The sequence below is a fragment of the Thunnus maccoyii genome, chromosome 18 (genome assembly GCF_910596095.1).
Source record: "Thunnus maccoyii chromosome 18, fThuMac1.1, whole genome shotgun sequence".
Taxonomy (NCBI): Eukaryota; Metazoa; Chordata; class Actinopteri; order Scombriformes; family Scombridae; genus Thunnus; species Thunnus maccoyii.
Genome location: NC_056550.1, coordinates 12,719,448 through 12,746,001, shown reverse-complemented (window position 1 = coordinate 12,746,001; position 26,554 = coordinate 12,719,448). Strand labels below are relative to the sequence as shown.

Genomic DNA, 26,554 nt, shown 5'->3' with positions numbered 1-26,554 from the left:
CTTCATTTCAAGAGGATAGTTGTGAAATCAAATAAACCTTACATGATATCAGATATCAGTATCAGCATATGTGAACAATGGGAATGAGGTGAAAGATTTTGAAAACCATTAGAGAGGAGGATTATGGTACTGTAAACTGCACAGTATGGAGCGCGAGCATGCACTCCAAAGAGCAAGAACAATAGAGAGAGGGACAAGAAGTGTGTGGGGTGTATGTAGAGAGGTGCTCCAGTTGCTCTGTTGCAGGCAAGCGTGGGAGAGCATCTGTGTGTGTGTGTGTGTGTGTGTGCGTGTGTGTGTGTGTGTGTGTCACTGAAGGCCTCTCACAGCTACTGAGTGCTGGACAGAGTTATTGATCTGCAAAGAGATGGTGAAATAACCACTGATTGCCCCTCTACACACACACACACACACACACACACACACACACACACACACACATACACATCAAGACAAAATTCACTTTCACAGATACATTGAAAAAATGTGCAGTCCTCATATTTGGTCAGTACATAAACAATCCAACATATCTACTGTATATATACAGCACTATCTACTTTTGTACAATCAATGGACACACACACACACACACAAAAACAGGTACAAATCGTTGTTCCACTGCAACAGACATCAAATGCCAAACTCTTGCTCCAGTTTAAGTCCTACACACACAGTAGATGCACACACACACACACACACACACACACATCTTGTTCCTACACAAATAAAGGCATAAAGCCTGTGAATATACCACCATCCCACACACACAGAGCCACTCACACACAAACACACATGCTTCAGCAAGCTTCAAAACTATCTATAATGCAGTCACAGTAGGCACAAGTAACACATCACTAACCACCATGGTGATGGAAATGTGTGTGTTTTCTTGCCTCACTAGCAGAGAAAAATCACCTCAACTACCATGATAACAACCTTTCCTGGAACCACCACACATACATTCAATATTTTTCACCTTTCACCCACTCACTTTGTATTTTTCTCACACATTTGCTCTCTCTCTCTCTTTGTCTCTCTCTCTCTCACACACTCACACACACACCTAGACACAGGTGTGTGTCACTGTGTTTTAACCTGCTTTGGGTTTCAGCCACCATGGGTGTCCAGCAACCAATGAGCTGCAACACAAGCTCAGGCGATGTGAAATACGATTTAGAGTGTGTGTGTGTGTGTGTGAGCACGTGTGTGTGTGTGTGTATGCATCGGCATGTTTTTACCCTGTGGCATGGGGCCAACTGAGAGTAGCAGAGCTCAGCCATTAGCAAGCAGTGTAAAATCCTCCTGAAGCCTCTTTTCCTCCAAACATCAAACACATAGTCTGAAAGGCAAACAGAAAGTCTCACTGTCCAGTTTTGTCTGTCTGACTGCCTACGCTCTTCTTCTGTCTGTCTAATTTTCTAGCTTCCCATTTGTTTGCTTGTAACACAAACACTACCATGGTATTAGTCTCCCCTCACGGCTCGCTGTAAATGCAAGGGATGAATAAAAAGTGAAGCTGCTAACTTTCATGGACTTTTGTCTCAAAACTTCATTAATTTTCTTTCAGAAAAATCTTTCTTTGTGTCTATGTTCAGGATTTTTCAAGTCTGTCTTAAAACAACAGTCGGGTGCCCGTATGAACACTGAAACAGATTTTGCTTGCTGCAATCATTCCTCCTGTTCATACTGACCATTTAAAGATCATTTCCTAATCCACTTTCAGTATAAGGGATGGGGGACAAAATTTACAGTCCTCGTTTTGAGAAAACATGTATTTAAAAGTTTATCTGAAGCAAATATGAAGCTTCAGCAGTCTGAGTTAGTCAAATAAAGTGGATATCTTCCACTTTATTTGACTCAAACTGCTGACTGCTGACAGTAACTCTGAAAGATATTGACTTCATTTGACTAATTTGGAGGGCTAAAACTTCATATTAGCTTCAAATACACCTTTAATTTTTTTTTTTCATGGAAAGAGGGCTGTGGTTGATTTGGGAATCAGACTCCTGTTTTAGGATAGACTTACCTATCCTTTGAAATGCTTCGAGTGCTGGTAAACCAAAGTTTGAAAAAGTTAGGATTAATGCAAAACACAGTGATGTACGTTCATCACCGAGTCGGGCAGTTATGGGTAATCCATCCAAGAAGATTTCCCTGCCAACTTTAGAAAGCTCGAGTCATTAGGAAAAACACCCCGTCTGTCTGGCACCACCCACTTTGGATAAACAATGTATCGAAATATTACAGCTTACAATGGTTCATTAGTTCCTGGCGTGAAGGTGTTCATCAGCTTTTTTTTGGAACATGTTTTGGAAATATACACAAACATACACACACCCCCTTTGAGCAGTAGCCAGAGACTACTTGACTAATAACACACATGCTGAGCTTTGAATAGTTGCAATATGTTTTCTGGTGAGAACAGATGTTAGGGGGTTGGTCAGAAATAGGCTTGATTGATGTTCAGGTTATGATAAACTGCTGGAAAGTTGCACAGAAAACGAGAGTCTAGTTGCACCTAAAGGCTCTGCTATTCTTCACACATGACAATGATAAGTCGTGTTCGAAGTGTTTTGAGCTGACCGACTGACCAAGAAAAAGGTCTTACTGACATTACAATCCGTAGAGCCCTGCACTCCGACTAGCAGGAGTAAATAGGGCCATAGTCATATTTCACTTAGATGTACTCACTCACACATTCCTGCAGCAGTGCGGCAGGCAGCCCAGTGTGGTCTTGTCTGTCCCTAATGTGAAAGGATCATCCTTTGTCCCATTGCCACTGTCAGTGTAGTCAGCAAACAGACAACTGCTTGTTCTGGGCATGAGCTGAACCACACACACACACAAGTCACACATACAAATGTGCACGTTCCATTGTTCAAGCAGTCCAATGCTGATCATTTCAGTTGTAGCTGTATAAGATGTCAAACACACTCACTTTGCGAAGATTCTGTGATGTCTGTTGTACCGTAGTAGCAAATCCACAAGATAAAGGAGTGAGGGTGGAATGGGAGGTGGGGTTGGGTGTCAGAGTCAAGATGGATGAAAATGTATCAAAAGAACAGAGACAGAAGAGAAGTTCACAAAAGAAATTCACAAAGAAGACAAATTGTGACTCTGCAAAAGTGGGTGACGGATAAGCAGAAAAAAGGCTCTAAATGAGGAGGGACTGGATATAAAGGGGAGGGAAGCACCAGTGTTACATAAGGAGATGAAAAGAGAGGGTGGAGAATCGAGAAGGACTGAATTCTGCATGAAAGGTGTTCCAATATACAGAAGAGGGGAAGGAATGATGGGAGTGACTTGAAGAAGAGGGGGATTAATGAAGTTTAGGGAGTATAAAATCCTTGAGGCAAGTGCTGATGTTTTACACGACAGATAACATGTATCTTGTATTACTCAAGAACGTGTCAAGATGTTGCTGATATATTAGCTTAAAAATAATTAGAAAAACAATGTCTTAGAGGAAATGTTTGTAGAAACCCTGCATGTAATGTAAAAACTATCATTCACTGAGTAGCAAGGTCAGGTTAAAGGGTTCAAATTCACATTCTTGGAGATGATGTATGAGGACAAGTGAATAATTAGGTTTAGAGAAGGATGAAAGTTAAGAGATAAAATAAAAAATCAAAGTCCAACTGAAATTAAATTTACTTTTTTTGTCTGCTACAGCATATCTGCTCTGATCACTTGTCCTGTGTTCCCCTTTAACAAAAAAAAAAAAAAAAAATCTAAAACCAAAAGGGAGAAATATACATATTATATTTTTTTGGTTTCATTGTGGCACCCCGTAGATTTAGATCTTTCAAATCTTGCACAAAGCAGCAGTGTTAGCATTCTATCATAGGCAGAGCAGACGGTCACACTGAGCCTGATAGCATCCTGCTACACAACACAAGACAGAATCTGAACAACAACCCACATTAGCTTTCCTGCTAAAGTCTCCTTCTTCTAACTAACTTACAAACATGAACACACATCTTGTCCTGCACCTTAGTTTGTTGAGTGAGCCATTAAACAAGCACTGCTAATATCAGTTAGCAAGCCAGATAGCTAATTAGCTGCTCAGCTGTAGTATGTCAAAACAGCATGTAAACGTATGTGCAAATATATTCTGGTCCTTACTTTTCGGTACCACTGCTAACAACACACTGTCTGTCCATGAGTTGTAGGCTACAGCACAGGTTTGTTTACATTGTCTCTGTTGTCCTGCTAGTGCTGCTGGAGCTCATGCTCCTCCAGCTGACTGACATGTCCTCAAAGACCTTTTTTTTCCCTTTTAATAATAATTAAAAAAATATTAACAATAAATTTAAGAAACATGGTGGAATTATTTTGCTGCAAAAAGGTATGACTAATTGGGATTTCAATTGGACTTTAAGGTTAAAGGGGGCAATTCCACCAGTAAATGAAAGGATATGGGCTGGAAACCATACGGATGCACCAGTTGCGAGGACAGGTGGTCTGCTTGAGGCAGAAGAAGACCACAGGCGCCAGCTCTGGGAAGGGCACCACAAGAGTGCTTAGGTCACTGCCGATACTGACATCGTCACCTGGACCCACTTCCTCAATGATGTCATCAGTATGCGCCGAGCTGTATTCCTCACTCTGCCCTGGCACTGCTGAGGAAATGCTCCCCAGCGGCACAGGACACTCCTCGCTCGTCATGGCAACCCAGGCGAGATCTGAAAGACAATGCGAGATGACAGTGAGATTAGAAGAATTAAATGATTAATTGAATGTGTATATTTCATTAATGTTTGATTGGACAAACAGGCTTTTGGTTTTACAATACACTCCTGCAGACCATTAATCACCCTCATGTCATAACATCATCTTATCACAACTCATAGATATTTAATGCATGTTGTTTTCTAGCCCCAAAGCCTCATTAGCCTCTTGATGTCTTTTTGCCCTGTGAAAGCAAATGTTCTTATTGTAAACTCACTTGTCTGCATAACAGAATGCATTGCTCACTGTTAACAATCACTTCTCACAATCAAACACACACAGAGGTGTATGACAGCGGAGAGTAAATCAATGTCAACAGTCATTGACGATTCCTTTATCCCCATCACAGTGTTGTGGCAGACGAAATGGCTTTCCATCTCCTACCACTTAGCTCATCAATGGATTCACTTTTATCTACGGAACTGGTACACCTAAACACACACACACACACACACACACACACACACACAAATGCGTATTTTTGCATGCTCTAGTGCACAATATTCCACGTACCTGTATATTTATATATTTCAACTGAGACATTTTTACAACAGAGAAAACAATACTGGATATCATTGGCTTGAAGTGAATCAGCTTGTGTGCAGAAAAGGAGCACTGTCATGACGTATTGCTGGCTAGGAAGTCCACATGTTGTGTTTAAAGCTTCAAAGGAAAACACATAAATAATACATGAAGAAAAAGAAAAGAAAGACAGAACGGCAAAAAAAAAAAAAACGTTCTTTTGGCTCAGCCAGCCTTCCACGCATCAAACCGTTGAGCCGACTAGGAAGTCAACCAGTAGCAGCTGAAGCCTACATTAAGTGAATGCATAATAAAATATTGGACTTGGTAGTCCTTTTGCTTTTAACTTGCAGCCAAAGGAAGCATCCAGCAAGAGGCATAGAGCCAAGTGAAGGCTGGACATGTGCATAGCTGGACATATGCACAGTCTTACACACATACCCACACCCACACTCACTCACTCACACACACACTCATAAACAAGATGTTATTGTCTGTTTGGGCACTAATGCATAGCGAGAAGTAACATGAGAAACATTTTCTAGACAACCGTATGATTATTTTAAGCTGCGTGAGCATGTGTGAATGTTCATATTTAGTAATTACTTGTGGTTTTTGCACGTATGTGTACAAACATGCATGCGTAGGTGTGATTTGCTTCATGTGAATGAGTGAATGTGTTTCTTTGCACTTAATCCTACAGTAGGATTAATTGCCAGTGGGGGAGAAGACTTCGTTTTATAGGGTAATGATATTAAAGATTATCTATTACAAGCTAAGAAAATAGGACAGTGGTGATTTAGTAGCCAGTATCTCTCACAGTTCCAGAGTTTATCCTCTGACGAGATGTTAAATGAGGTGGACATATAAAAAACATTAGAAAGGGGAAAGTCAGCCACCACACACAGCGATGTATGCTATGTTAGGTATCTCTCTCTGCCTAATAATCATCTATTAGTGTGTATCCTTTTATTATCTCATGTGTAAAGTACATACAGACACATACTGTTTCTCAAAGCAGGTTATTATTTTGCCTTTCACAAACAGGCCTTTCAAATTAGCTTTACCATGGCAACAGCTGCTTCCTGTGGAGGCAGGAAGTTTATTCTTACTCTGCTGTGTTTTATTTCCCATGACAAAGCTTCTTAGAGAGGCCGTGCAGCTATTACGGGTGACTACAATTAAGCAAGAGACAGCTTTGCAGAAACGGTTGGAAGGAGTTTGTTTTATTCTGTGTAAGACTATTTGTCTGTGTGTGTGTGTGTGTGTGTGTGTGTGGGTGGGTGGGGGTATATTTAGAGTGTGTGTCCATGTGAAAAATACAGCATTGCTCTCGCGTTTGTTTGCATGTTAAAATTCTTTCATCTAACTTCTCTGCACCAGAATATTTCTCTCTCTCCTCCTTTACTTTGACTGTCTTTTCACAGCATTCCTGCATGCTGGGTAAGCTTACCCTCAATGTGTTTTTTTGTGTGAATAACAATGATGACAGATGAATGCATGTGTGTGTAACACAGAAAGTGAAAGAGAGAGAGACACTATGCACAAGGCCCTCACTGCTGTGTTAGCGCTCACGAATACGCGCGCACACACAGACACACACACACATTCACACTTTATCAACATACGCACATTAACACCCTTAATTGGGGTAGCGGATATACAGTCACCCATTTAGCTGCACTATGAGCTAAAGGCTGTGATGAGCTATGGAAAAACTTGCTTTCCCCCTCCCACACACACTCACTGCGACAGTCTGAGACAGACACAGGATGAGGCTGGATGGAAAACAACGGTGAAACATACTGTGGATCCATAAGGGGCTTCAGCAACACATTCTTCATTACAATGATTTCATATTGGCAAATTGAATAAAAAGCTGATGTATAATACTCAAGGGAAGTAATGACAAAGATTTTCAGTGAGTATTGAATTAGCTCAAAAGGGAAGGCTGCAGATAAGGAACTGGAGGCTTAAAATAAAATAAAATTTCCAGTGTCCTCAGATGTGGCATTAATGAATTCATTATAGATAACACTTGTAATGTACTTTCCAAAGCGGGATGTTCCATGTATGTGGTTCCTTAAAGCTACTGTAAAATTCTTCTTACATTTTCAAACTATAACAAAGATGATGGAGCATGAAGTGCATCTATTTCACCTTACTGTGGTCGAAATGTCACTGGCTGATCAGGTAAAATGAGTGTGAATGTATAATTGACCTGATGAAGTTAGGTAGTATTGGCAGTGTCAGTGGCAGTGACGTTTTGACATGTCACCATAGGAAAAGCACATGTGTAAATGATAAAATTAATGATGGCTGAATTCAATTTAGCTGCTTCAGTTTCAGGGTCCTAATATTGGTGATGCCGTTCACTATAGACGGGTTTCTCATTTGCAAACAATTGAGGATGTGCGTGCAGTAGGGGGGTAGAAAACTCATGCTATAATATCGTCCTCGCTCATATTTGGACATTATCAGTATTTAGATAAAAGCAACTTGCTGGAAACCAGTGATATTACTGTAAATGGGTAGCTTCTAGCATGACATATTCTGGTGAAAAATGGCAGCCAGTAGCAGTAATGAGTAAACATACTGTGTGTATCCCAAATAATTGACAGGCAGCAGGGCTTAAAAGTACAGAAGCCCCCCCCAAAGTCAGCATAAAAAAAATAGATAAAAGTACATGTGAAATTTCTGCTGTTAAGAGCACTGAACCTCCCTCATTAGTAACGTAAGCATGTATGAAAATCCTGCTGTTTCTTCGAAATATACTAAACACTAAGTAGGGTTTAATAAGTACTATTATCACACACAGGAGACTCTTCTGTTCTTTTCTTTATACATTTATAAGCGAAACAATGTAGTGCATTTTCCATCCAAAGCCATCAGTCTGCCACCTCGATCAGTGGGGTCACCAAGTTACACACTGAAAATCTTAATGCATGTCAAACTGATCACCAAAGTATTGATCACAGAGCCTGACAAATATTTGGACAGTTAACAGCCATAAACACTCAGTAACAGAGAGCTGTCCTAAATCTTAAAACAGGCTCAGGCTCTGTGCATATATATGATATCCACCACTTTCAGTAATTTGCACCAAATAAAATCTGGGGCTCTGCCCAGATCACTAGATGCTAACAGCTAATTCTACACTCTGAATTGAAAGGGAGGTTTCCTTCTTTGGATCTTGAACATTTCCCACGCATTACTTTTGCAATTCATGTTCTCAGTGATTCTGGTTTGTTCTCTACCAAAGCATGCACACACATCTCACTGATGATGTTGCAGAGATTGAAACAGACATCTGTAAACTTTCCTTTTGGTCAGTTTCAATGGTTCAGTTAATTTGGAGAATTAGTCATCATAGTTCTCTACAGGCTGTAAAATACTTAGCTAAGACAATATTTTAGAGGAAGGTTTATAATCAAATAATTTCATAAAGCAAGATAACCACTAAACAGGTAAGAATCTGCATGATATTATTTAATACCTTTGATTAATGCAGTTGTGTAGCTTTGGAAGGCAGCCCAAATCTATTGCAAGCAAAATCAGGATTTCTGCAAAAGGACTGATACTGTCTCAGACGCACTGTGGCACATAATCCTCAGTTTCTACAGGGAAAAGTTATTAAAAATTGCCTCCCTGTAATGTTGCATTATGAGTTTTAGAAGTTATAGAGATTGGTGTAGAAAGTTGCAGGAGGAGATGAACTTTTTTTCCTCATTTTTTCAGCAAAAATACATCTGTTAGAAGTGTGCATATGTGTGTGTATGTGTGTGTCTGTCTGTGTGTTGTTTTGTTTTTAGTCTGTGTGCGTGTGTGTGTGTGTGTGTGTGTGTGTGTGTTGGTGTATGTGCCTCTGTGTGATTTGGGACAATGCTGAGCCCAGCACAGCACTCATAGGCAGCCAGGGATCTGACTGTCACGCTGACTTAACACAGCACCCGGCCTTAACGTCTCTTAAGGTCTTTCTCTCACTGTGTCAAAACACAGTGAAGGAAACACAATATTATCAGTTGAGAACACACGCACGCACGCACAGTCTTGTGTGAATTGACTGAAAAATGAGGAAGAACACTGAGCATATGAGAAAACATGGGGCAGATCCCTGATGATCGGTACTGTCCCAGATGTGTGTGTGTGTGTGTATGTGTGTGTCTCAGAAGAAACATAATGCACCATTGGACTATTCAGCAACAGACAGTGGCTAATGCTATTAGAATCACTTCAGGGCAAGGATCCCTTGAGAACATAACTTACGCTACACAACCTATGCACAAACACTACACACACGCCCTCACAACTCACACACACTCACGTACACGTCATGTCTCGTCAGCTATGTCAGGCAATTTTTCATCCAGTGACCTGAGACAAACCAGTTTTGACACCTATTGCTGACTGATCAAAACAACACATTACGTTGTTACCGAGACTACCAATATATTCAATGAGAGAGTATAATGTATTTATGAACTAGCCAGTGACAGAGGAGCCAATGCGGAATGAGACGGCTGGCTTTTTGACAGCACTATAAAATAGCCTTCTAAAATGTGATGAATGTGACTCTTGCGTAATGGAGGAAGAACATAATTCCCACTTGGCGACTTTACCTCACCAAGTAAACATTAATATGTCTAGTTTAGGGCGATTGTAATATTTAAATATGTCAGAATAAATGGATTTATGAAAATAATGAAACACCTTTATAGCGCATGCTAAATGGGTTCTGATAAAGTTTACAGGACAGCTCCAAACAATGACCGCCTTGCTGTTTATATTCATTGCTCACTATATATTCTGCATCATTGCGTGATTGTTTTCTTTTACAATTTCAGTTGTCCCACATCATACATTATACCAGCCTGGCTCCACATCTTCCACAATATAACGACACACGTGCTTTACTCTAAGCTTTAAAAGATCTAGAGGAAGAAAAAATGCAAAACAAAATCTGTGTAATTCATCACCAGTACCATTATATTGTTTGCTGTTTGAGTTATTTGTTCAATTCAGTATTCCAGGTTTTTCTCACATTGGGTAGTTTCAGTTTCTGTCCTGATAGGGGTTATAGTATCACCAATCATTGCAGTGAAATGGGTTGTTAACCTGCAGTCACAGACAGTCACTTAAAGGTATTTCTGTTGGTATGTGACATATGGGTGACAGACCCATCTCCTGCTCCCAGCAGTGTTACCCTGACTCGGCAGAACGGCCAGATTGGCCCAGACATTTGCTATGGATCACAGACCAGCCGAGTGGGCAGATTTACCCCTAACAGCCATATGCTCTGTGAAACGAACACTTCATTGCTCCATACTGAAATCACAGATTGCCCAAAACAAAAAGTATCTCAGAATGCAGTTGGAAAATGAAGTTGTCACATTTTTTAATTCAAGAAAAGCAATTATGAATAGAAATAGGAATAGTACAAATGAGTATCATTATCACGAGGGTTTTAAAATTTAAAGATGCAAAATTTTATACCCTGAATACTGAATCAACTCCCGGTTGATTGTTGATTTTCTCTGCCATTTCCGTGGTGTGCTTAGAACATCCAACTAATTTCTCATTACTGGCCAACATAACCTACAGAGCCCTAGAAGGGCCATGAAGGAAAAAAAAAGTTGTGCTCTCGATTTTTGCTCTCAAATTAATAATTTGTGCTCTCGGTTTAATAATTTCTGCTCTCAATTTAATAATTTGTGTGCAGGGATGACTTAATTTGTGCTCTCGAATGATCTATTTTGCCTGTTGCCCTCTTGTAGAGGGACGCATTCAGTCAGAAGAAGACATTTCTCCTAAACGTCAGTTACTTATTGATGTGCTGATGAATGGTGAATGAAGAGCAGGTGGAATATGTTTAAGGGATCTCAGAGATAACACAGTGCTGTGCTTACAACCAAAAAATATATAGTAGTCCAAGACCAAAATAAAACCTTATTAAATCTAAGTGATCCATAATGAGGATATACACAGGATGAGAGAGTGGCATGAGATTGAATTCCATTAAATCGAAAGAACACATTAGTTATTTTTCTCCATGGCCCCTTCCGGGCTGTGTAATAACCAAACAATTACACTTCATATAAAACTGTGGGAAGCTGCTTCTGGTACATGTTGATACACATGAACGCTGCCCAGTGTAAAAGCTAATGAGCTGAAGCAGATAAGTGACAAAAAAGTCAATCATTTAGCAAGAGAAAGAGTTGTTTGTCTCAGGAGCACTTTATACAGTTTGAATACATTATCCATTCGTTGTGCCTTTGCATGTTCATGTGTCAGTAGTAAGTAAACTAGAACATGCTCTTAGTTAAAATGCTGTTGACTTTTAAATTTTGGAGGGAGCTGACAGCTCTACTGTGTGTGTTGTCAAATACAGAGTTTTTGGTCTTCACAGCAGTTAATTTTTTCATCAGAGGAGAGGATGAAAGATTTGCTTTAATTCTTTTAATCTTGCATCTTCCTTTCGGAAATATTTAAATTCCAATTTCCATTTCAGTTTCTTAACCTTTCTTGATTTCTACCCATCTATTCCTCCGCTTTATCTCCTTCTCTAATCCACTCCTTTCTACTTTTCTTTCATTTTCTTTCTGCGGTTCGTCTACCCCTCTATGCTTTTTTTTTACTCTCTCTCTTGCTCTCTCTCTCTCTCTGTCCATCGCTCTCTCTCAATCACTCTCGCTCTCTCTCTTTCTATGATGAAGAGGGATCCTGAGCTCTATGTCAGAAATCATCTTTAGAGAGTGGCTGCCAGTGGATTACACTGAAGCAGTGGCCCCATCAGTCTAATCTGTATTAATAGCATTAGCTCTAGCCAAGCAACCAAGACTACTGTTGTACATGCACAGTTTGAGTGGATATCGAGCACATCTTTGTGTCTTTAAGTCAGCATGAGTGCTGTGCATCCTTATCAGCACTGTGACATGCTACTGCTGATGCTAACGCAATATTTTGCACTGAAATGGGGCAAAACTGTTAGCATTTGCATCATGCTAACAGCTTTTAGAATTAGGGTCATGCTAAAGTTCAAGTGTAATAATATGAATTCATTGAGTGGCAGGAGGACAGTCAGGCTGGGAAATGAGCTGGAGAGAAGCAAGCGGAGGCTAGGACCTACAAATTGGATCACGGCTTACTGCACAGAGAGTATGGAGGATTGACATTGACTAAAGACCATAAACATATCTCTGTTACAGTAAGAAGTGGACTTTATAGAACAAGAGATACAACAAAACTGTACCCTTGCTGTGATATCACTTCATTTCCCTTTTTGAATTTAAATATTATAACCAAGTTTGAACTTTGAATTTTGGGTCAGCATGCCCCTTTTGAAGGCAGTTCACCATGTAATCCTGCTTTTCTCTTCTAGTAGTCTGCTGTGACCACAGCAGCTTTACTGGATGTCAGAGGAAGTCTGTTGGCTCACTATTTTTTCTCCAGTCATGCTAGCTCTGGTATTGTTGGCTTGCAACTGTACCAGTAACAAGGGCCGTGTTTTGAGATTTGTCTGGTTCAGTCCATGTTCACAAACAAACGCTGCCAGAGGACACATAAGCTCTTAATTTCGTTGCCTTCTGGTTTGGATTCAACCTGATCCACCACACAATTCTCCTGTTTGTGATCACTAATTTGGTGGCGTGCGTCCATTGTTTAAAACCTCATGGATATCCTAAACAGAGAGTTGTAATCACCCTGAAAACAATGCTGAATTAAGCATTTTTTAGATAGCTACAAGGATCAGATGCAATCTCACGATGACATGATGCACATCTGAGGGCCTCACACATTTACTTCAAGATGATTCATAATAAGAGTAAAGGACTGCAGAGGATAAGAGGCAGAATTGACACATTGTGGGTGATCCACACAAGAAAAACTCAACTCCTGTCATAGGCTGGTTATCAGCACATTTATTATCATCTCTGATGTGTTGGTGTGTGTGTGTATGTACATGTGTCAGTGTAAGTGATGAGGGGAGGGGTTTGTGCCTCCATGCTTTGTGGAAGTTTGTGTGCACACACTCCTGTGTGTGTTATTGACTGATTTATAACAGGGTCCCTCAGCTTCCCAACACAAATCCATATTGGCGAGGGAGGGGAGGTCCAATAATGTTGCCAATGATTTACTATTAGAGCTCTTGCTGTCATTCTTTCACCCTGATAAATGGCATATGCTTCCCTCCAGCTGCCTGTGTGTGAGGCAGAGAGAGCTCATACTTGTAGGCGTGCCAAATAAAATAAATGATCAACCTTATAGGCTGATGTGCAAGTGCATCTACTGCAGCCTGTCAGCTTGGGTGAGTGCGTGTAAAGTGCATGTGTGTGCTGGTGTGTTCTCAGCTCCAAACCAGATGAAGCAGTTGTCTGCTCTTTGCTGACTACCCTGACAGTGGCAGAGGGGCCGAGGATGATCAATTCACAGACTGCTTCACAGCTGCAGGTGTATGTATAATACAGTATGTGTGTAGTTTGTCTGAGTACGTGTGTGTGTGTGTGTGTGTGTGTGTGTGTGTGTGTGAGAGAGGGGAGTGATAGAGCAAAAGAACAAAATATGATGCAGGACCAGACACACACACGCACGCACGTACACACACACACATACATTTTAGTAGCTTAGCTAGTAAGTAACAATAATGAGGACAGTGCTGCTATCATTGTCACAGGTGTTCCTTAATTGGCTCGAAGCACTATTATCTTCCTAATTTAAAATGGGAGAGTGGCTGCGTGACTGCTTTTGAGAGGTTTTGTGGTTTAGTTTGAGCATGACGCCTCCAGCCGTACTGACTTTAAATTTAACTCACACTTTTACTTGTTAACTGCGTGGCTGTTTTGCAACATCACTGTCTGTGAGGGGCTGCAAATCTGTTCTGTTCTGTTTTGTTATATTCTAGTTAAAATTACCTAAAATCTTCATTGCCTTAAGATCAAAGGAATGAAGTCAATTCTGTTTAGCGTGGGCTTTACAAGGGAAAACAAGAAGGGGAGGAGAGGAACAGAGAGTAGAGGGTAGGGAGGAAGTGATGGAGGAGGAGGAGAAGTAACGACAGATCCATTCCTCTTTTTACTCCTCTGCGGGGCAAAAAAGCGTTGAGTTGAACATCTGTCAGCACCCCTTATCTCTTCCCCCCCTGTATCTTCACTGTCTCTTCCTCTCCTTTTCGAAAGCTCTCTCCCATTGCTTTCATGCCCTGACAGGAGACTGCCATCCAAAGTTTGAAAACTCGAAGAGAGGAATGGCGTGAGGTGACGTGCGCGTGTGCAGGCGTGTGCTTGCGCATAACTTTATGTCGGGGTGAGAGAGAGAGAGAGAGAGAGAGAGAGAGAGCAGACAAACCCTCGATATCAAACCTGAAGAGGCAAGTCAGTGAAATGAGAGCTGCCTTGACAATACACATATGTGAGCACATGTCCGCGTGTACTGTATTCATTTGATGTTTCCTGCTGCACCATCAAAACATACAGTATGTCTATGTCTGAGAATGTATATGCTTGCCTGTATGAGTGTTTTGCTTTAGCGATAACCAAGGTGCAATCTGAAGCTATGATAAAAAACAGGAAAAGCAGATAAGTATAAGAGCACAAAGGCTAACTTTTTTATGTGAAATGCTATCACAGAACACATAGGCAAGAGCTGGAGAGTGAAAAGTGAAGAGAGGAAATGAAGATGGATGAGTCGGAAAGAGAGTGGAGGAGAAAAAGAGAGGATTGAGAGAGGGAGCCATAAGCAAAAAGCATTGGAAAAAGCGCTTGAAAGAGGAAGTTGGAGGGCTGGTCGGAAAACGTGGGGGAGGCGACTGAGACAGAAAAGACAGAAACAGAAAAAGACAACATAGCGAGAGGGAAGGCTGTGAGCATGGGTGACAGAAAGAAGGTAGGACATGAGAGAGCTGAGGAGGAGGAGGAGGAGGAGGAGGAGGAAAAACAGACAGACAAGGCAGGGAAAAAGGAAAAGAGAAAGACAGACAGAGTGTGTGTCTCAGGACAGTTGAGTCTCATGTAAAAAAAGAGAGGAGGTATCAGTGATTGAAATACAGGGAAGCATATTAACCTGCACTTGCAAACACACACACACACTCTCTCTCTCTCACACACACACACACACACACAGAATCATACAGTACTTTAAAGGGAATATGTGATAATATATGGATGTGTAATGCTGACACACACACACAGACATTCCTTCAAACACCAAAGCCTTCTCCGTCCACCTCTCCTCTCTTTTTTTTTCCTCTCTTCACACCTCTTCTCAAACCTTAGAGCTCGAAGGAAGCCAAGCAGCTTCCTAATTACCTCATTTGCATAGACATACACATTGTGCAAGAGGGAGGGAGGTGGGCTGTGGAAAGTGGAAGAGAAGAGAAAAAGGGGGACAGGGGAGCTTCACCTGGAGAAAGGAGGGAGGGGGAGGAGGGAGTAAGAGAGAGAGATGTAATTTTGGAAATATAGAAAAGATATTACAACAAAAATAGAAGGTTTGCTGACAGTGAGGAAACCGTCAGATATTGTCTTCTTTCCCTACTCTGATGATATTCTGCTCTCTTGTCTTTCACCCTTTTTTTTTAACATTGCCTGTGTGCTTTTCATTCTTTGCTCCCTCTCTCTCTCTCTCTCTCTTTCACTCTCTTCGCCATACTGTAGGTAGCTTAATGCCAACAGCCATTATTCTCCTCCTCTCCCACGTTGTGTCCCTTGCTCTCCTCCTCCACTTTCGGCGCTGTCTTTACCATCATTTCCTCCCCATCTCTCACATTCCTCCCTTCGCCACTCCTCTCGTTCTCGCCCTCTCCCTTTCTCTTCCTCTTCTCCTTTTCTCACAGAGTGCTGTGTCAGGTCTTTTCACCCTCAGCAGTGTGAAATGAGATTTGAATATGGCTCTTGGAGCATTTGCGGCTCGCCTGCACCCCCGCCCCCACCCACACACACACACACACACACACACACACACACAAAGAGAAGGCCACTCGTAAAGATAAAGGATTGTGATTCTACTTGAGTGCATACTCACATGTCAAGGGAGGGGAAAAGGAGAGGCGAGGGATAGAGGGAGGAAGCTGGAGGAGACAGGGAGGATTGGGAGGTGAGAGAAGAGAAGAGGAGAGGACAAGAAGGAGGAGTGAAGAACAGAGGAAAAGCAGAATGGGCCTCTGTAGAACGATGAATATAAAGAAGGGATAAGCGAGCGAGAGAAACTGTGAAATGGATGAAAATGAAACACAGATAGGGGATCAAGTGGAGAAAATAGGAGAGAGACAGAGAGAGAGTTTCATTAAAATGCGCTAACCTTCTTGTTCGCCTGTTTCTTTGCATTTTGAGTGGAAACCCTCCGCCGAGAGAGCAAGAAGGGGAAGAATGGAGAAGAGGGCTGAACTGAGCCGAGCATAAAATGGCCATGAAGTGTCAAGTGCTGGCTTCCTCTCCAGAGAGAAACAGGGGAGAGATAAGATGGCTCCAGCATGTATTTTTTTTTGTGTGTGTGTGTATGTGTGTGTGTGTGCGTGTGTCTGCCTGTTTGGGTGGGCTGCAGTATTCATTTCATCCATGTGTTTTTGAACTTGTACTGCTTGCCATCGAGTTGATATTAAGTAGTATATCTTAGTATAGCAAACTGGCAGAAACTGAGTTCATTAAAAACACAAATCACCATCACTTGCACGATTTTTAAACTCTTCGTACATTAGAATTACAAATGCATGTGTCACATGTGCAGAGAGATTAACCAGCGTTGGTCAAACACACATCAGCTAAAGACGAGTCTTCTAGACACATCAGTGATCACTTTCTTTTAAGCTACCAGCAGTCCAAGGCCTGTGCTTGATTATTGTTTGTAACACTGTTGTTGGCATGTACATCAAGGCAAAGCAATGCCAAATAAACATCCTCTAATCCAAGTGTTCAGTCCCACATTTTTCTGAGGGCCTTAGAATTGACACATATAAAGAGTCTGTGTGTCGTTTGCAAGCTCTCTGGCGAGAAAATGAAACAACCAGGTGGTGTTAACCTTTGACCTGATCGCCCTGCAGAGGCAGGAGGGATGCAGTGAGACAGCAGGATTGACGGGGAAAAAGATGAGGGAAAACAGAGACGGAGCAGCTGACAACAATTTTGTTTTTATCCGTCGCCTTCTCTCTCCCGCTGTCGCTCTCCCTGTTGCTATTTTGCTCCTTTGCTTTTGTTGGCCAAGAGAATGGTTTCAGCTGCTCTGCATGTTGTCAGCAGCTTTGGCAGGGGAGCGAGCAGAGGGAAATGGATGTGATACACACATAAATGGTCCGAATGTTTAGACATCAGGATACTTTGAGCACACATCAACAGAACACTATCCCACAGTACATATAGGCACACACCTAAAGCCTGAAATGTTTCTCTCTAAAATGAAAAAAGACCAATCAAAGTAAATCTGTTTAAGGAGTTCATTAATGTTAAAATTTAGATTTTTTAATTGCATAAATCACATTTCGCTGCATGTCTTTCCAAGCTCCAGTTCTGCCTTTTGGGGCTTAAAAAATGTAGCAGAAAAAGCAGCGACTTGTCTTTTGTGAAGCTTTTTAGCATGGCTGCATGTAACTGCACGTTTTTGATTATGTTGACTGTTTCGTTTTATACATTTCTAATTGTTTGGCACACTATACCGCTGCTGTGTAAAATGTTCAAGGTGAAAATGTCCAAATTCTATAAATTCAAAAAGTGCATTTTTTAATTTCTTACTGGCTGCGATTCTTAATGCCATCGTCTTTAAAACCTTACAAATTCATCATATTGTAAGTTACAAACAGGTCGTCTACACTTGGTACTTTAATTTCATTAAATATGTATCATGATCACAGAAAAAAATGTACCTACTCTCACTCTCATAAATTTCTATGTTAAATTTTCAATATTTATGTTATAAAAAATGACAAACAATCAAAATGTTCAGCTATGCTTCCTTTCACTGAAAATGTTCAAATTCAAGTGACTATTGACTATTGCAGTTGGTGTATCTGACACATGAAATCTGTTATTCAGAACAGACACATTACACATGTGTACTCATATATACAGTATGTACATGTACTCCACATATTCATCCATGCCTGCTTGTATTTACTTTTTTTTATGGAAAAAAGGACAATTTATATGCTTCAAACATGACTCATGCTTTGAGAATTGAAGTGGTTTTTAACAACTATGGCTTTTTTTTTTCTTTCACTCTCAATGGTCCATAGCAACTTATTTGCAATAAGCAACTAAATTATGCTCAAGGGCACTAACTTTTTCTTCTCTTTTATTCCGTTATGACTCAGTTTAAAATGTATTTTGTGTGATATTTCTTGTGATAAAGAATGTATTTTGCTTTTGCTGAACACAGTAATTGTATGTTTTTCATAAAATGTGAATTTGTGATTAAACATGCAATTAATCATGTTTAATCACACATACTGTGATTACTCACAATTTTTGAAATAAGTCATTTGACAGTACTAAAAAAATGAAATCAATATAAATGGTCAGCATATAGATTCTCTCATGAGAGAATCACAACACACAAAGGACTGACCAGAAGACTGCAGCCAAAATGTAAAGCTGGATCTATCAGATTTAGTCTTTATGTGGTGGACACACATACACACACACACACACACACACACACACACACAAACACAGTAGTGTTTCCATCACTTCAGAAGACATTACATTGACATTCATTTCCTGGAGATTTACCCTAACCTTAACCATAACCACCACATGCCTAACCCTACCCTAACCTTAACATAACCCTAAACTAACCTTAACTTTAATCCAAGTTTTCACTTTAAAATTAATGATTTAAGGGGACTTGTTTTTTGTCCCAATAAGGAAGACAAGTCCCTATAACATGACTGTGTAAACAGATTTAAGTCCCCACAACGTGAGGAATACCTGGACCACACACATACACACACACACACGCACACACACACACACACTTCAAAAGCCTCACATTGTGTTGAGAAAGCAGAAAGTTCTAAGCCATGCATATACTGTAGTGCAAATCATCGGCACTGTGTATGCAGAAGCGAGGACATAACACAGTGCATGCATTTTTGTTATGTGTGTGTTTGTAGATTGGTGGGTAGGTATGTGTGGTGTAGTAACAGCAAAGTGTATAGCTCTGCCGATGGGGCTGCAGCTACTGCGGGGTGGGAAAGTTTTTCATGTTAAATATTTAATTGTATCCCTCACTCTAATGTTTTTCTTCCTCTATATCTGACTCCAGGTTTGACTGCTGGAAGTTTGGCTAGTTTAACTAAATGGTTAAGAAATGCTTCACTTAAAAAAGTCAGTTTTCTGAAGGACTTTAATTAGCATAGCACACTATCTGCGGATTAACAACAAACGAGGATGCAGCTCCTTGAATTTTCCTGAAAAAGTAAAACATGAAGGATCTTTCAAAGAGTCATTTGTATGTTTTAGAGTTAAAGTTAAAAAAAAAAAAAAAAAACCTAACCCATTTTTGTACATTTGGCAAAATGCTAAAAATCCATCTTGTGGATTCATGCCAGAAGAGTTGCTGCTTTTGCCACTGGGAAAACATTCTGGTTTTGCTTGACTGGTTTTTAATTTGAGTTGATGAGATGTGGTTGTCTACCCTTGTTGGTGGGGTCATACTGGTTTTCATGTGGCGTGCAGGTGGGACCGAAGAGTGGGGCAGTCTTGTCAGCAACAAACTGACTTTAATGCTCTCATCTGCCCCCAAATACCCAAACCACATCCAAACACTCTTATTCACATGCACTAAATTATTTAGATTTGCTCTCCCTCTCTCGAACCGTTACTGTTAATGTCTCTCTTGGTTTTGTTTCTTCCTCTCTCAATTTTTAGCAGCTTCTATCCCTCACTTCATTCTGTCTCTACTATCCTCTTCTCTCATTAAAGCTTTTATCAATCTTTCTTTACCAAATGTTGCTTTTAAAATAGGAATCTAGTGAATATCAAGTGTCCTGGAACCATCTATCTGAGTTCCTGTCTTTGAAACATGAAGTCTCTCTCATTACTGGAATATTGCCCAATTAATCACAATTAATATCTTTAATAAGCCTTGATTTATAAAGTAATAACCTTTACTCTGTCTCAATTATGTCTTGTTGCAAATGATTTCTCCTACATGTATGACGTACAAACCAAAGTGGTTCTTTATGAGCATCACTTCATTTTTATTCATGATAGCTAATGAGAATCTCAAAAAAGGCAGAAAGTCATTTTACTGATCTCAAAGTAATGTTGTCGTGATTATAAACACTATTGTACCGTCTTCTAGTTCTGCAAGACTGCTGAAGAAGACCACAGAGCACTCACCACATGAATTCAAGATTTCTAAGGCAGCTATAAGGATGTTGCTGAATAACTATCACTAGTGTCAATTACTGTCCAGGAAAAGGACACTCATCAGGAATAATTTTCAAATAGTGTCTATTTGATTTTATGAAACTTCAGGGGAACATGCTACTGGTGTTCTGGGAAATAGTGATGAGAAATATTTTTTCACTATTCTCTGACATTTTATAGACAGTTAAAATAGGCAGTTTGTTGAAGATAACATAGTTGAAGCCCTATCAAGGAGGTCGAAATATTTGACAGTATGAGTTGGTTCAAAATGCTGCAGCTAGAATCGTAACTAAAACAAGAAAAATGGACCATAATACAGCAATTCTAGCCTCCCTTCACTGGCTTCCTATCCATAATAGATCAGACTTTAAGGTGCTTCTGCTGACTTATTAAATCCTAAATGGGCCCCATCATACCTGTTTGATCTCCTTAAACCTTATATTCCATCTTAAGCTCTCCGCTCTCAAAATACAGGGCTCCTGTGTGCACCCAAAGTTAAAAAGAAGTCAGCCGGCGGCAGGACCTTTTCCTATCAGGTCCTGTTCTTTAAGAATAACCTCCCTGCTGACATCAGACAATCTGAGTCTGCTGACATCTTTAAATCTAAACTTAAAGCTCATCTTTTTGCCTTAACCTACAATTAGTTGCCTTTAATAGAGTACTTCCTGACCTTGTACTGCACGGTGGGTCGGTTTCTGTCTCAGTGAATTTACTAAGCGCTGTCCTGCAGACAAGATTATTGATTATTGCAGCTGTTCCTTCTAACCTTCTGTTTGTTTGTTCCACAAGCACAGGGGTGTCGGAGCTGTGTGTCCCTTCTATTCTCTCCCTCTCTCTCCCAATTTTCTCCTCTTGTCCTCTCTTTTCTCTCAGGCATCTCTTGCTGTATCACCCATCCTGGAACCGCTCTGCTTCCCTGGCTGTCGGTGCCATTTCCTGAGGTTTTGGATCTGGTTCTCCATCCTGCAGGAGTTCAGCCTCATCTCATGTCTCGCTCTGAATGATGTCTTTATCCTTCTCTCTCTCTCCTGTGTGAATAATGTCTTTTCTTGTCTCTTCTCCCGTGTATGTGAATGGTGTGATGTGTGTCTCCCCTGTGTGCATGTGTAGTCTGTCCTCCTGCCAGGTCTCCATGCTGATTGAGGTCATGAGGCTGAGATCCCATTCTGTTCTGGTGGCACCTGGAGGCTTATAGGCATCCTCTTCGTCACATTCTTCGTATATATTATAAATCCATTATAATTTTGTTATCCTGTTCAATGCTGTATTCTGTAATTTGTGTTCTATTCTTCACACACAATATCTATTTCACATCTGTCTGTCCTTGGAGAGGGATCCATCCACTGTTTTTGTTCCTGAGGTTTCTTCCATTTTTTTCCTCGTTAAAGAGTTTTTTTTAGGGGATTTTTTCCTTATTCGACCTGAGGGTCTAAGGACAGAGTACTGCTGTACTGTAAAGCCCCCTGAGGCAAATTTATAATGTGTGATTTTGGGCTATACTACTTGGATAGACTTGACTTGACTTGACATGACTAGAAGTTGAACAGAGATGGGGATGGGGGATCCCAGGGACTCAAGAGAGTTCAGGATCAAAGACAGTGTGCCATATTATGTAATGAAAGAATACTCTACATATGAGAGATTGTGAACGTTCCAAAGAAGGAGCTGTGAGTAGGGAGTCTGTCATGCTGCCCATTCATAGCCTGGATTTATCCCCAGCTGGAGGTTCAGAGATTAAACAAACTTTATTTAGTCACATTTAGTCCTATTCTGAATCCTGCTGAATTGTTTTAGCTGTTATGGAGTCCCATGAAAACAAACAATGACTTATCCATAAAATGAATCTTGAAATGAAACTGAGAAAGAGGACTTGGTTATCCCTCCAGAAAAAAAAAATAAAAAAAATATTTGTTTTCATTTTTACTCAAAGCAGTGAATCTAATCTTCACATCTCATAAATGATGCAGGAGACACAGTATTTGTACTTTTTTGTGTGCTTAATGATGCTTAGCAATCGACAAAAATAATGGTATGTTGCATTCTCCATCTGTTGGCCATACAATCCATTGTTAATTTACAATTCCTCATACACAAAAGTCCTTATTTTCATCTTTAGAGCCACTGGCATTATTAATATTAGGTATGTGCAGAGAGCCCAGTATTTGTATTTGTATCTGTATTTGTTGAGGCAGCAAATTATTTTATTTGTATTCAAATAAAAGTGGAAATAGGTGTAACAATCCTGTTTTTTGTTTTTATTACACTTCTAATTTCAGGATATTAAAGTGTTAGAATAAGTGTTCCTCCTACAGTATTTAGCAAAGGAGGGTTCCCTCACTGGGTCTCAAACCCTGGTCTCCCAAACCACAGACCACTGCACTGACCACTGAACCAAAGTTCAACTCTGTCAGACCTACAGACCTGCAGCTATTTATACATCGGCTCCACCCCTAATTAACATGTGTAACGTATGAATGTTATCTGTTCTCTCTACTTATAATGCCATCAAACTTTTACTAAGCCATAAGCCTTGATGTAAGTGACGCTTTTTTATGCTCAGGTGCTCATCTGGATGAATCATCCTTGTCCTACGCGCTGCATGTGCATTACATAACTTCAGTAACAGAATGGCCGCTGTGGATATTCAAACAGAACGACTCAAAGTGAGACACAGAGTGTGTTTCTGCAGTGTCAATGAGCTGAACATTTTGGGCCCACATAATTATTCCAGCTCATCGCGGTCCAATTGACTAAATTGTACAAGTGACAGAGGAGCAGACCATCATAAAACATAAAAGTCTAGTGGTAATGAACTACATCTTATGACAAACAGAAGGAAAAAAAAAGGAAGAGATGAAAATTAAAGTATGGATGAGTAAGTATGAGGCCAATTATGGCATGTTGTTCAATCAAAGGAGGATATTCTCTTTTATTTTGGTTTATTTTATTTAACAGAATAACATAAGCTTTAATCTCTTGAGTATCTTACTATGAAAAATGAAAAAATCTTGAAAATACACCAGCAAATTAATAGTAAATCATTTATAAAATGCAAACATGAATTATTTCACTTTTCTGATCTAGACTTATATATATTATTCATATTGTACATGCTCAACTTTAATAAACCCTGTCTATTTGCACATCCTTTTAATATTATGAAGAAGTTGTTTTTTTATCATACATATTACTCATAACCTCTATGAATAGTGTATTTATTCCTTAAAGGGTACTGTTGCTTTTGTTGCTAAAATGATGCAGTTTTTTTCAAAGGGATGATTTAGACATATTTAAACTCAAAGTGTCAGGAGAAGAAGAAGAGAAGAGAAGAGAAGAGAGAAGTCGGCTGAGTGGCAGAAACAGAGAGAGAAGAAGAAGTCAACTAGAATGGAGAGTTTAAAGAAATCAAGAAACAGACAGACAAAGTTAAACAAAACAGTGGGGGAATAATTGAAAGGAAGAAAAGGTAGAGAGAAAGGCAGAGATACTGTGACAGTGGGCAGAGAAGCCGTTCTACACTGTCAGGCCCTGACTCCCTCAGGAGTGGTTAAATGCATTAGGCCTGTCCACTGGGAAGCACTGAAGTGATTAGCTGTACTTCATCTTCAGGACGGAAACTAGTCAAGATTCAGGGCACACATCCACACAGATACACACAAACGCCTACATAATAAATATGTAGATGTGCTAATTAGATGTGATTAGTGATAAGACAGCACTTGACAGTTCTGACGCTGAGGATTTAACGTACAGAAACACACATGTTCAGGCTACTCAAAAACAAACATAAACTTAAAGACTGTATTTCATTATTTAAATGTGTAACAGCAAGGGCTAATCCATTTAGAAGTACAAGATCTTTGTACTTTGCATGTAGTTAAAGGATAGGTTCATAAATTTTCAAGTTTTTCTTAAAACAATAGTCAGGTGCCAATATGAACACTGAAAAAGGTTTTGCTCACTGTAATCATTCCTCCTGTTCATACTAGAAGATGCCCTTCAAATTCATTTACAATGTAAGTGATGGGGGACAAAATCCACAGTCCTCATTTTGAGAAAATATGTATTTAAATGTTTTTCTGAAGTTAATATTAGACTTCAGTCATCTGAAGTTGATTTTTATCCAGTGAATCTTCCACAGTTACAGTCTTTTTAGTAAAAAATTCCCTCTTTGTCTTTGTCTCGTGCACAGTGTTTTCCTGTTCAGCTACAGTGGAAGTGTGGTAGCTTAACAAAAAGAGGGAATTTGGCACTTTGAAAGATATTGACTTGCTTTTACTAATTTGGACGACTAAAGCCTCATATTTTCGTGTGAAAGGAGGGCTGTGGATTTTGTCCCCCATCACTTACATTGAAAGCACATTAGGAAGGGATCTCTTAATGGCTGGTATGAACAGGAAGAATGATTACAGCAAAAAATAAATGAATTATTTCATTTAATTTGAGCATCCAGCTATTGTTTTAAAACAGACTTGAAAAACTGTAAATCTGTCCTTTTAAGATTAGTAGTGAGAAAATTGGAAACAAGAACAATGGCATTCAGACAGCACAATTCATTTTTTGCAATGTATTCTACTGACCAGCATATTGTATTGTATTCATTATAGTTTTAAAGCAACAGGCATGCAAGGGTTTCACATCAATGAGTTGGGGGTCAAACATGTTCTGTGCCCAAACACCACTTTAATATATTCAACTGTGGAAATGTACAAATTAGCTTTTTGAAATACCGATCCAGCTAAACAAGTGTCAGACAAATTATACCAACAGTAAAACCTATTGAAGACAGCTGAAAAAGTACTGAAATATCAGTACTGAGAACATGGAGTTTCTTTAAAGTGATAAAGCAGAGATGGGAATCAAAGTATTCAGAGCTTTCAGCACATTATCTCGAGCACATATTTCTTTTATTATTAATCCTCTAGATATTGTCTCATCAAGGGGCCCTTGGTAGTCTGGGGCATGTGGGTGTGTGCTCTGCATGCCCTGTAAGTAATCCATGGATGGCTGTAGGCAAAACAGCATCCAAAATTCAATTACCCCAGACTTGGCAGGGAAAACTGTTGAGCAATGACCTTACATAAATGTCAAACTAAATGTATGCAGTTTAATTTTACATAATATTGAAACCACCCAGAAGACCAAATTCATCATGGAGCCTATTTGTCAAAGAGCTCATCGTAGCTAAGTGGACAAAGTATGCACACTGCACATGTGATGTTGTGAGGTCACTCCTGCATGATATACTGTATGTCATCTGATCTAATTGTTTTGTATGTTTGCACTACAGTATTTGTTGTACCTTATATAGCAGAAATGCATAGCTGATGTGTTATTCTTAATTTAACAATTTTAGCATCCTGTTGCAGTCCTTGCATGGTGAAAAATCACTTCAAAATGTACATAAAATACCTAAATGTGTCTCTCTCTAAATTAAAATAATCCATATTTTTTAAATGTCTTCATTCATCACACAGACTTTTGGCGTGTCAATGTTCTGGCCAGCAGCCTACATTTGTAACCTCAAGCTATTGACTCCTGTCAACCATTAGCCGACACATGCTGCCAATGATGGCTGCAGTGTCTGCTTAGCTGATTGATTACTGCAGGTGTTGGGCCATTCAAAGAGCCACCACTTCAAAGTAGATTTGAGAAAAAAGGCTCATATGAATACACACGCACACAGACACACACACACACAGGCAAGATTTATGTATATACATGTCAAAGAAATTCTCAAAATGCACACACTGGCACACATAATCCAGTGTGACTGTATCAAATCATCCACAAAGGCCAGTGCTGAAATACCCTTTGAAGTTCCCCAAAGGCACACATTAGCCCCCTATATGTCACACTGCTCTTTGACATATGAGACATCATGGTGGCAGCAACACATGCAAAGGAAGACTGACATATGATGACACATATACTGCACACACGTA

General features: G+C 40.0%; 2 protein-coding genes across 3 annotated transcripts in view; both read right to left on the bottom strand.

Moving 5' to 3' along the window:
• cacna1ia (calcium voltage-gated channel subunit alpha1 Ia) overlaps positions 1-3,129 on the bottom strand; it is a 125,501-nt gene extending 122,372 nt beyond the window's left edge. Inside the window, exons 1-2 of one of the 2 annotated variants that reach the window (XM_042392182.1) lie at positions 2,939-3,129; positions 2,696-2,826 (exon numbers count right to left, since the gene is read on the bottom strand). In XM_042392182.1, the coding sequence (XP_042248116.1) occupies positions 2,696-2,699 (4 nt within the window). In that variant the 5' untranslated portion in view covers positions 2,700-2,826; positions 2,939-3,129. The remainder of the gene's footprint in view (positions 1-2,695; positions 2,827-2,938) is intronic. The other variant, XM_042392183.1, reaches the window with a different exon arrangement.
• Positions 3,130-4,383: 1,254 nt separating this feature from the next.
• The window catches only part of LOC121883916 (voltage-dependent T-type calcium channel subunit alpha-1I-like), a 43,920-nt gene continuing 21,749 nt past the window's right edge, over positions 4,384-26,554 (bottom strand). The window contains exon 2 of the mRNA XM_042392365.1: positions 4,384-4,685. Coding sequence (XP_042248299.1) covers positions 4,384-4,668 — 285 coding nt within the window. The 5' untranslated portion in view covers positions 4,669-4,685. The remainder of the gene's footprint in view (positions 4,686-26,554) is intronic.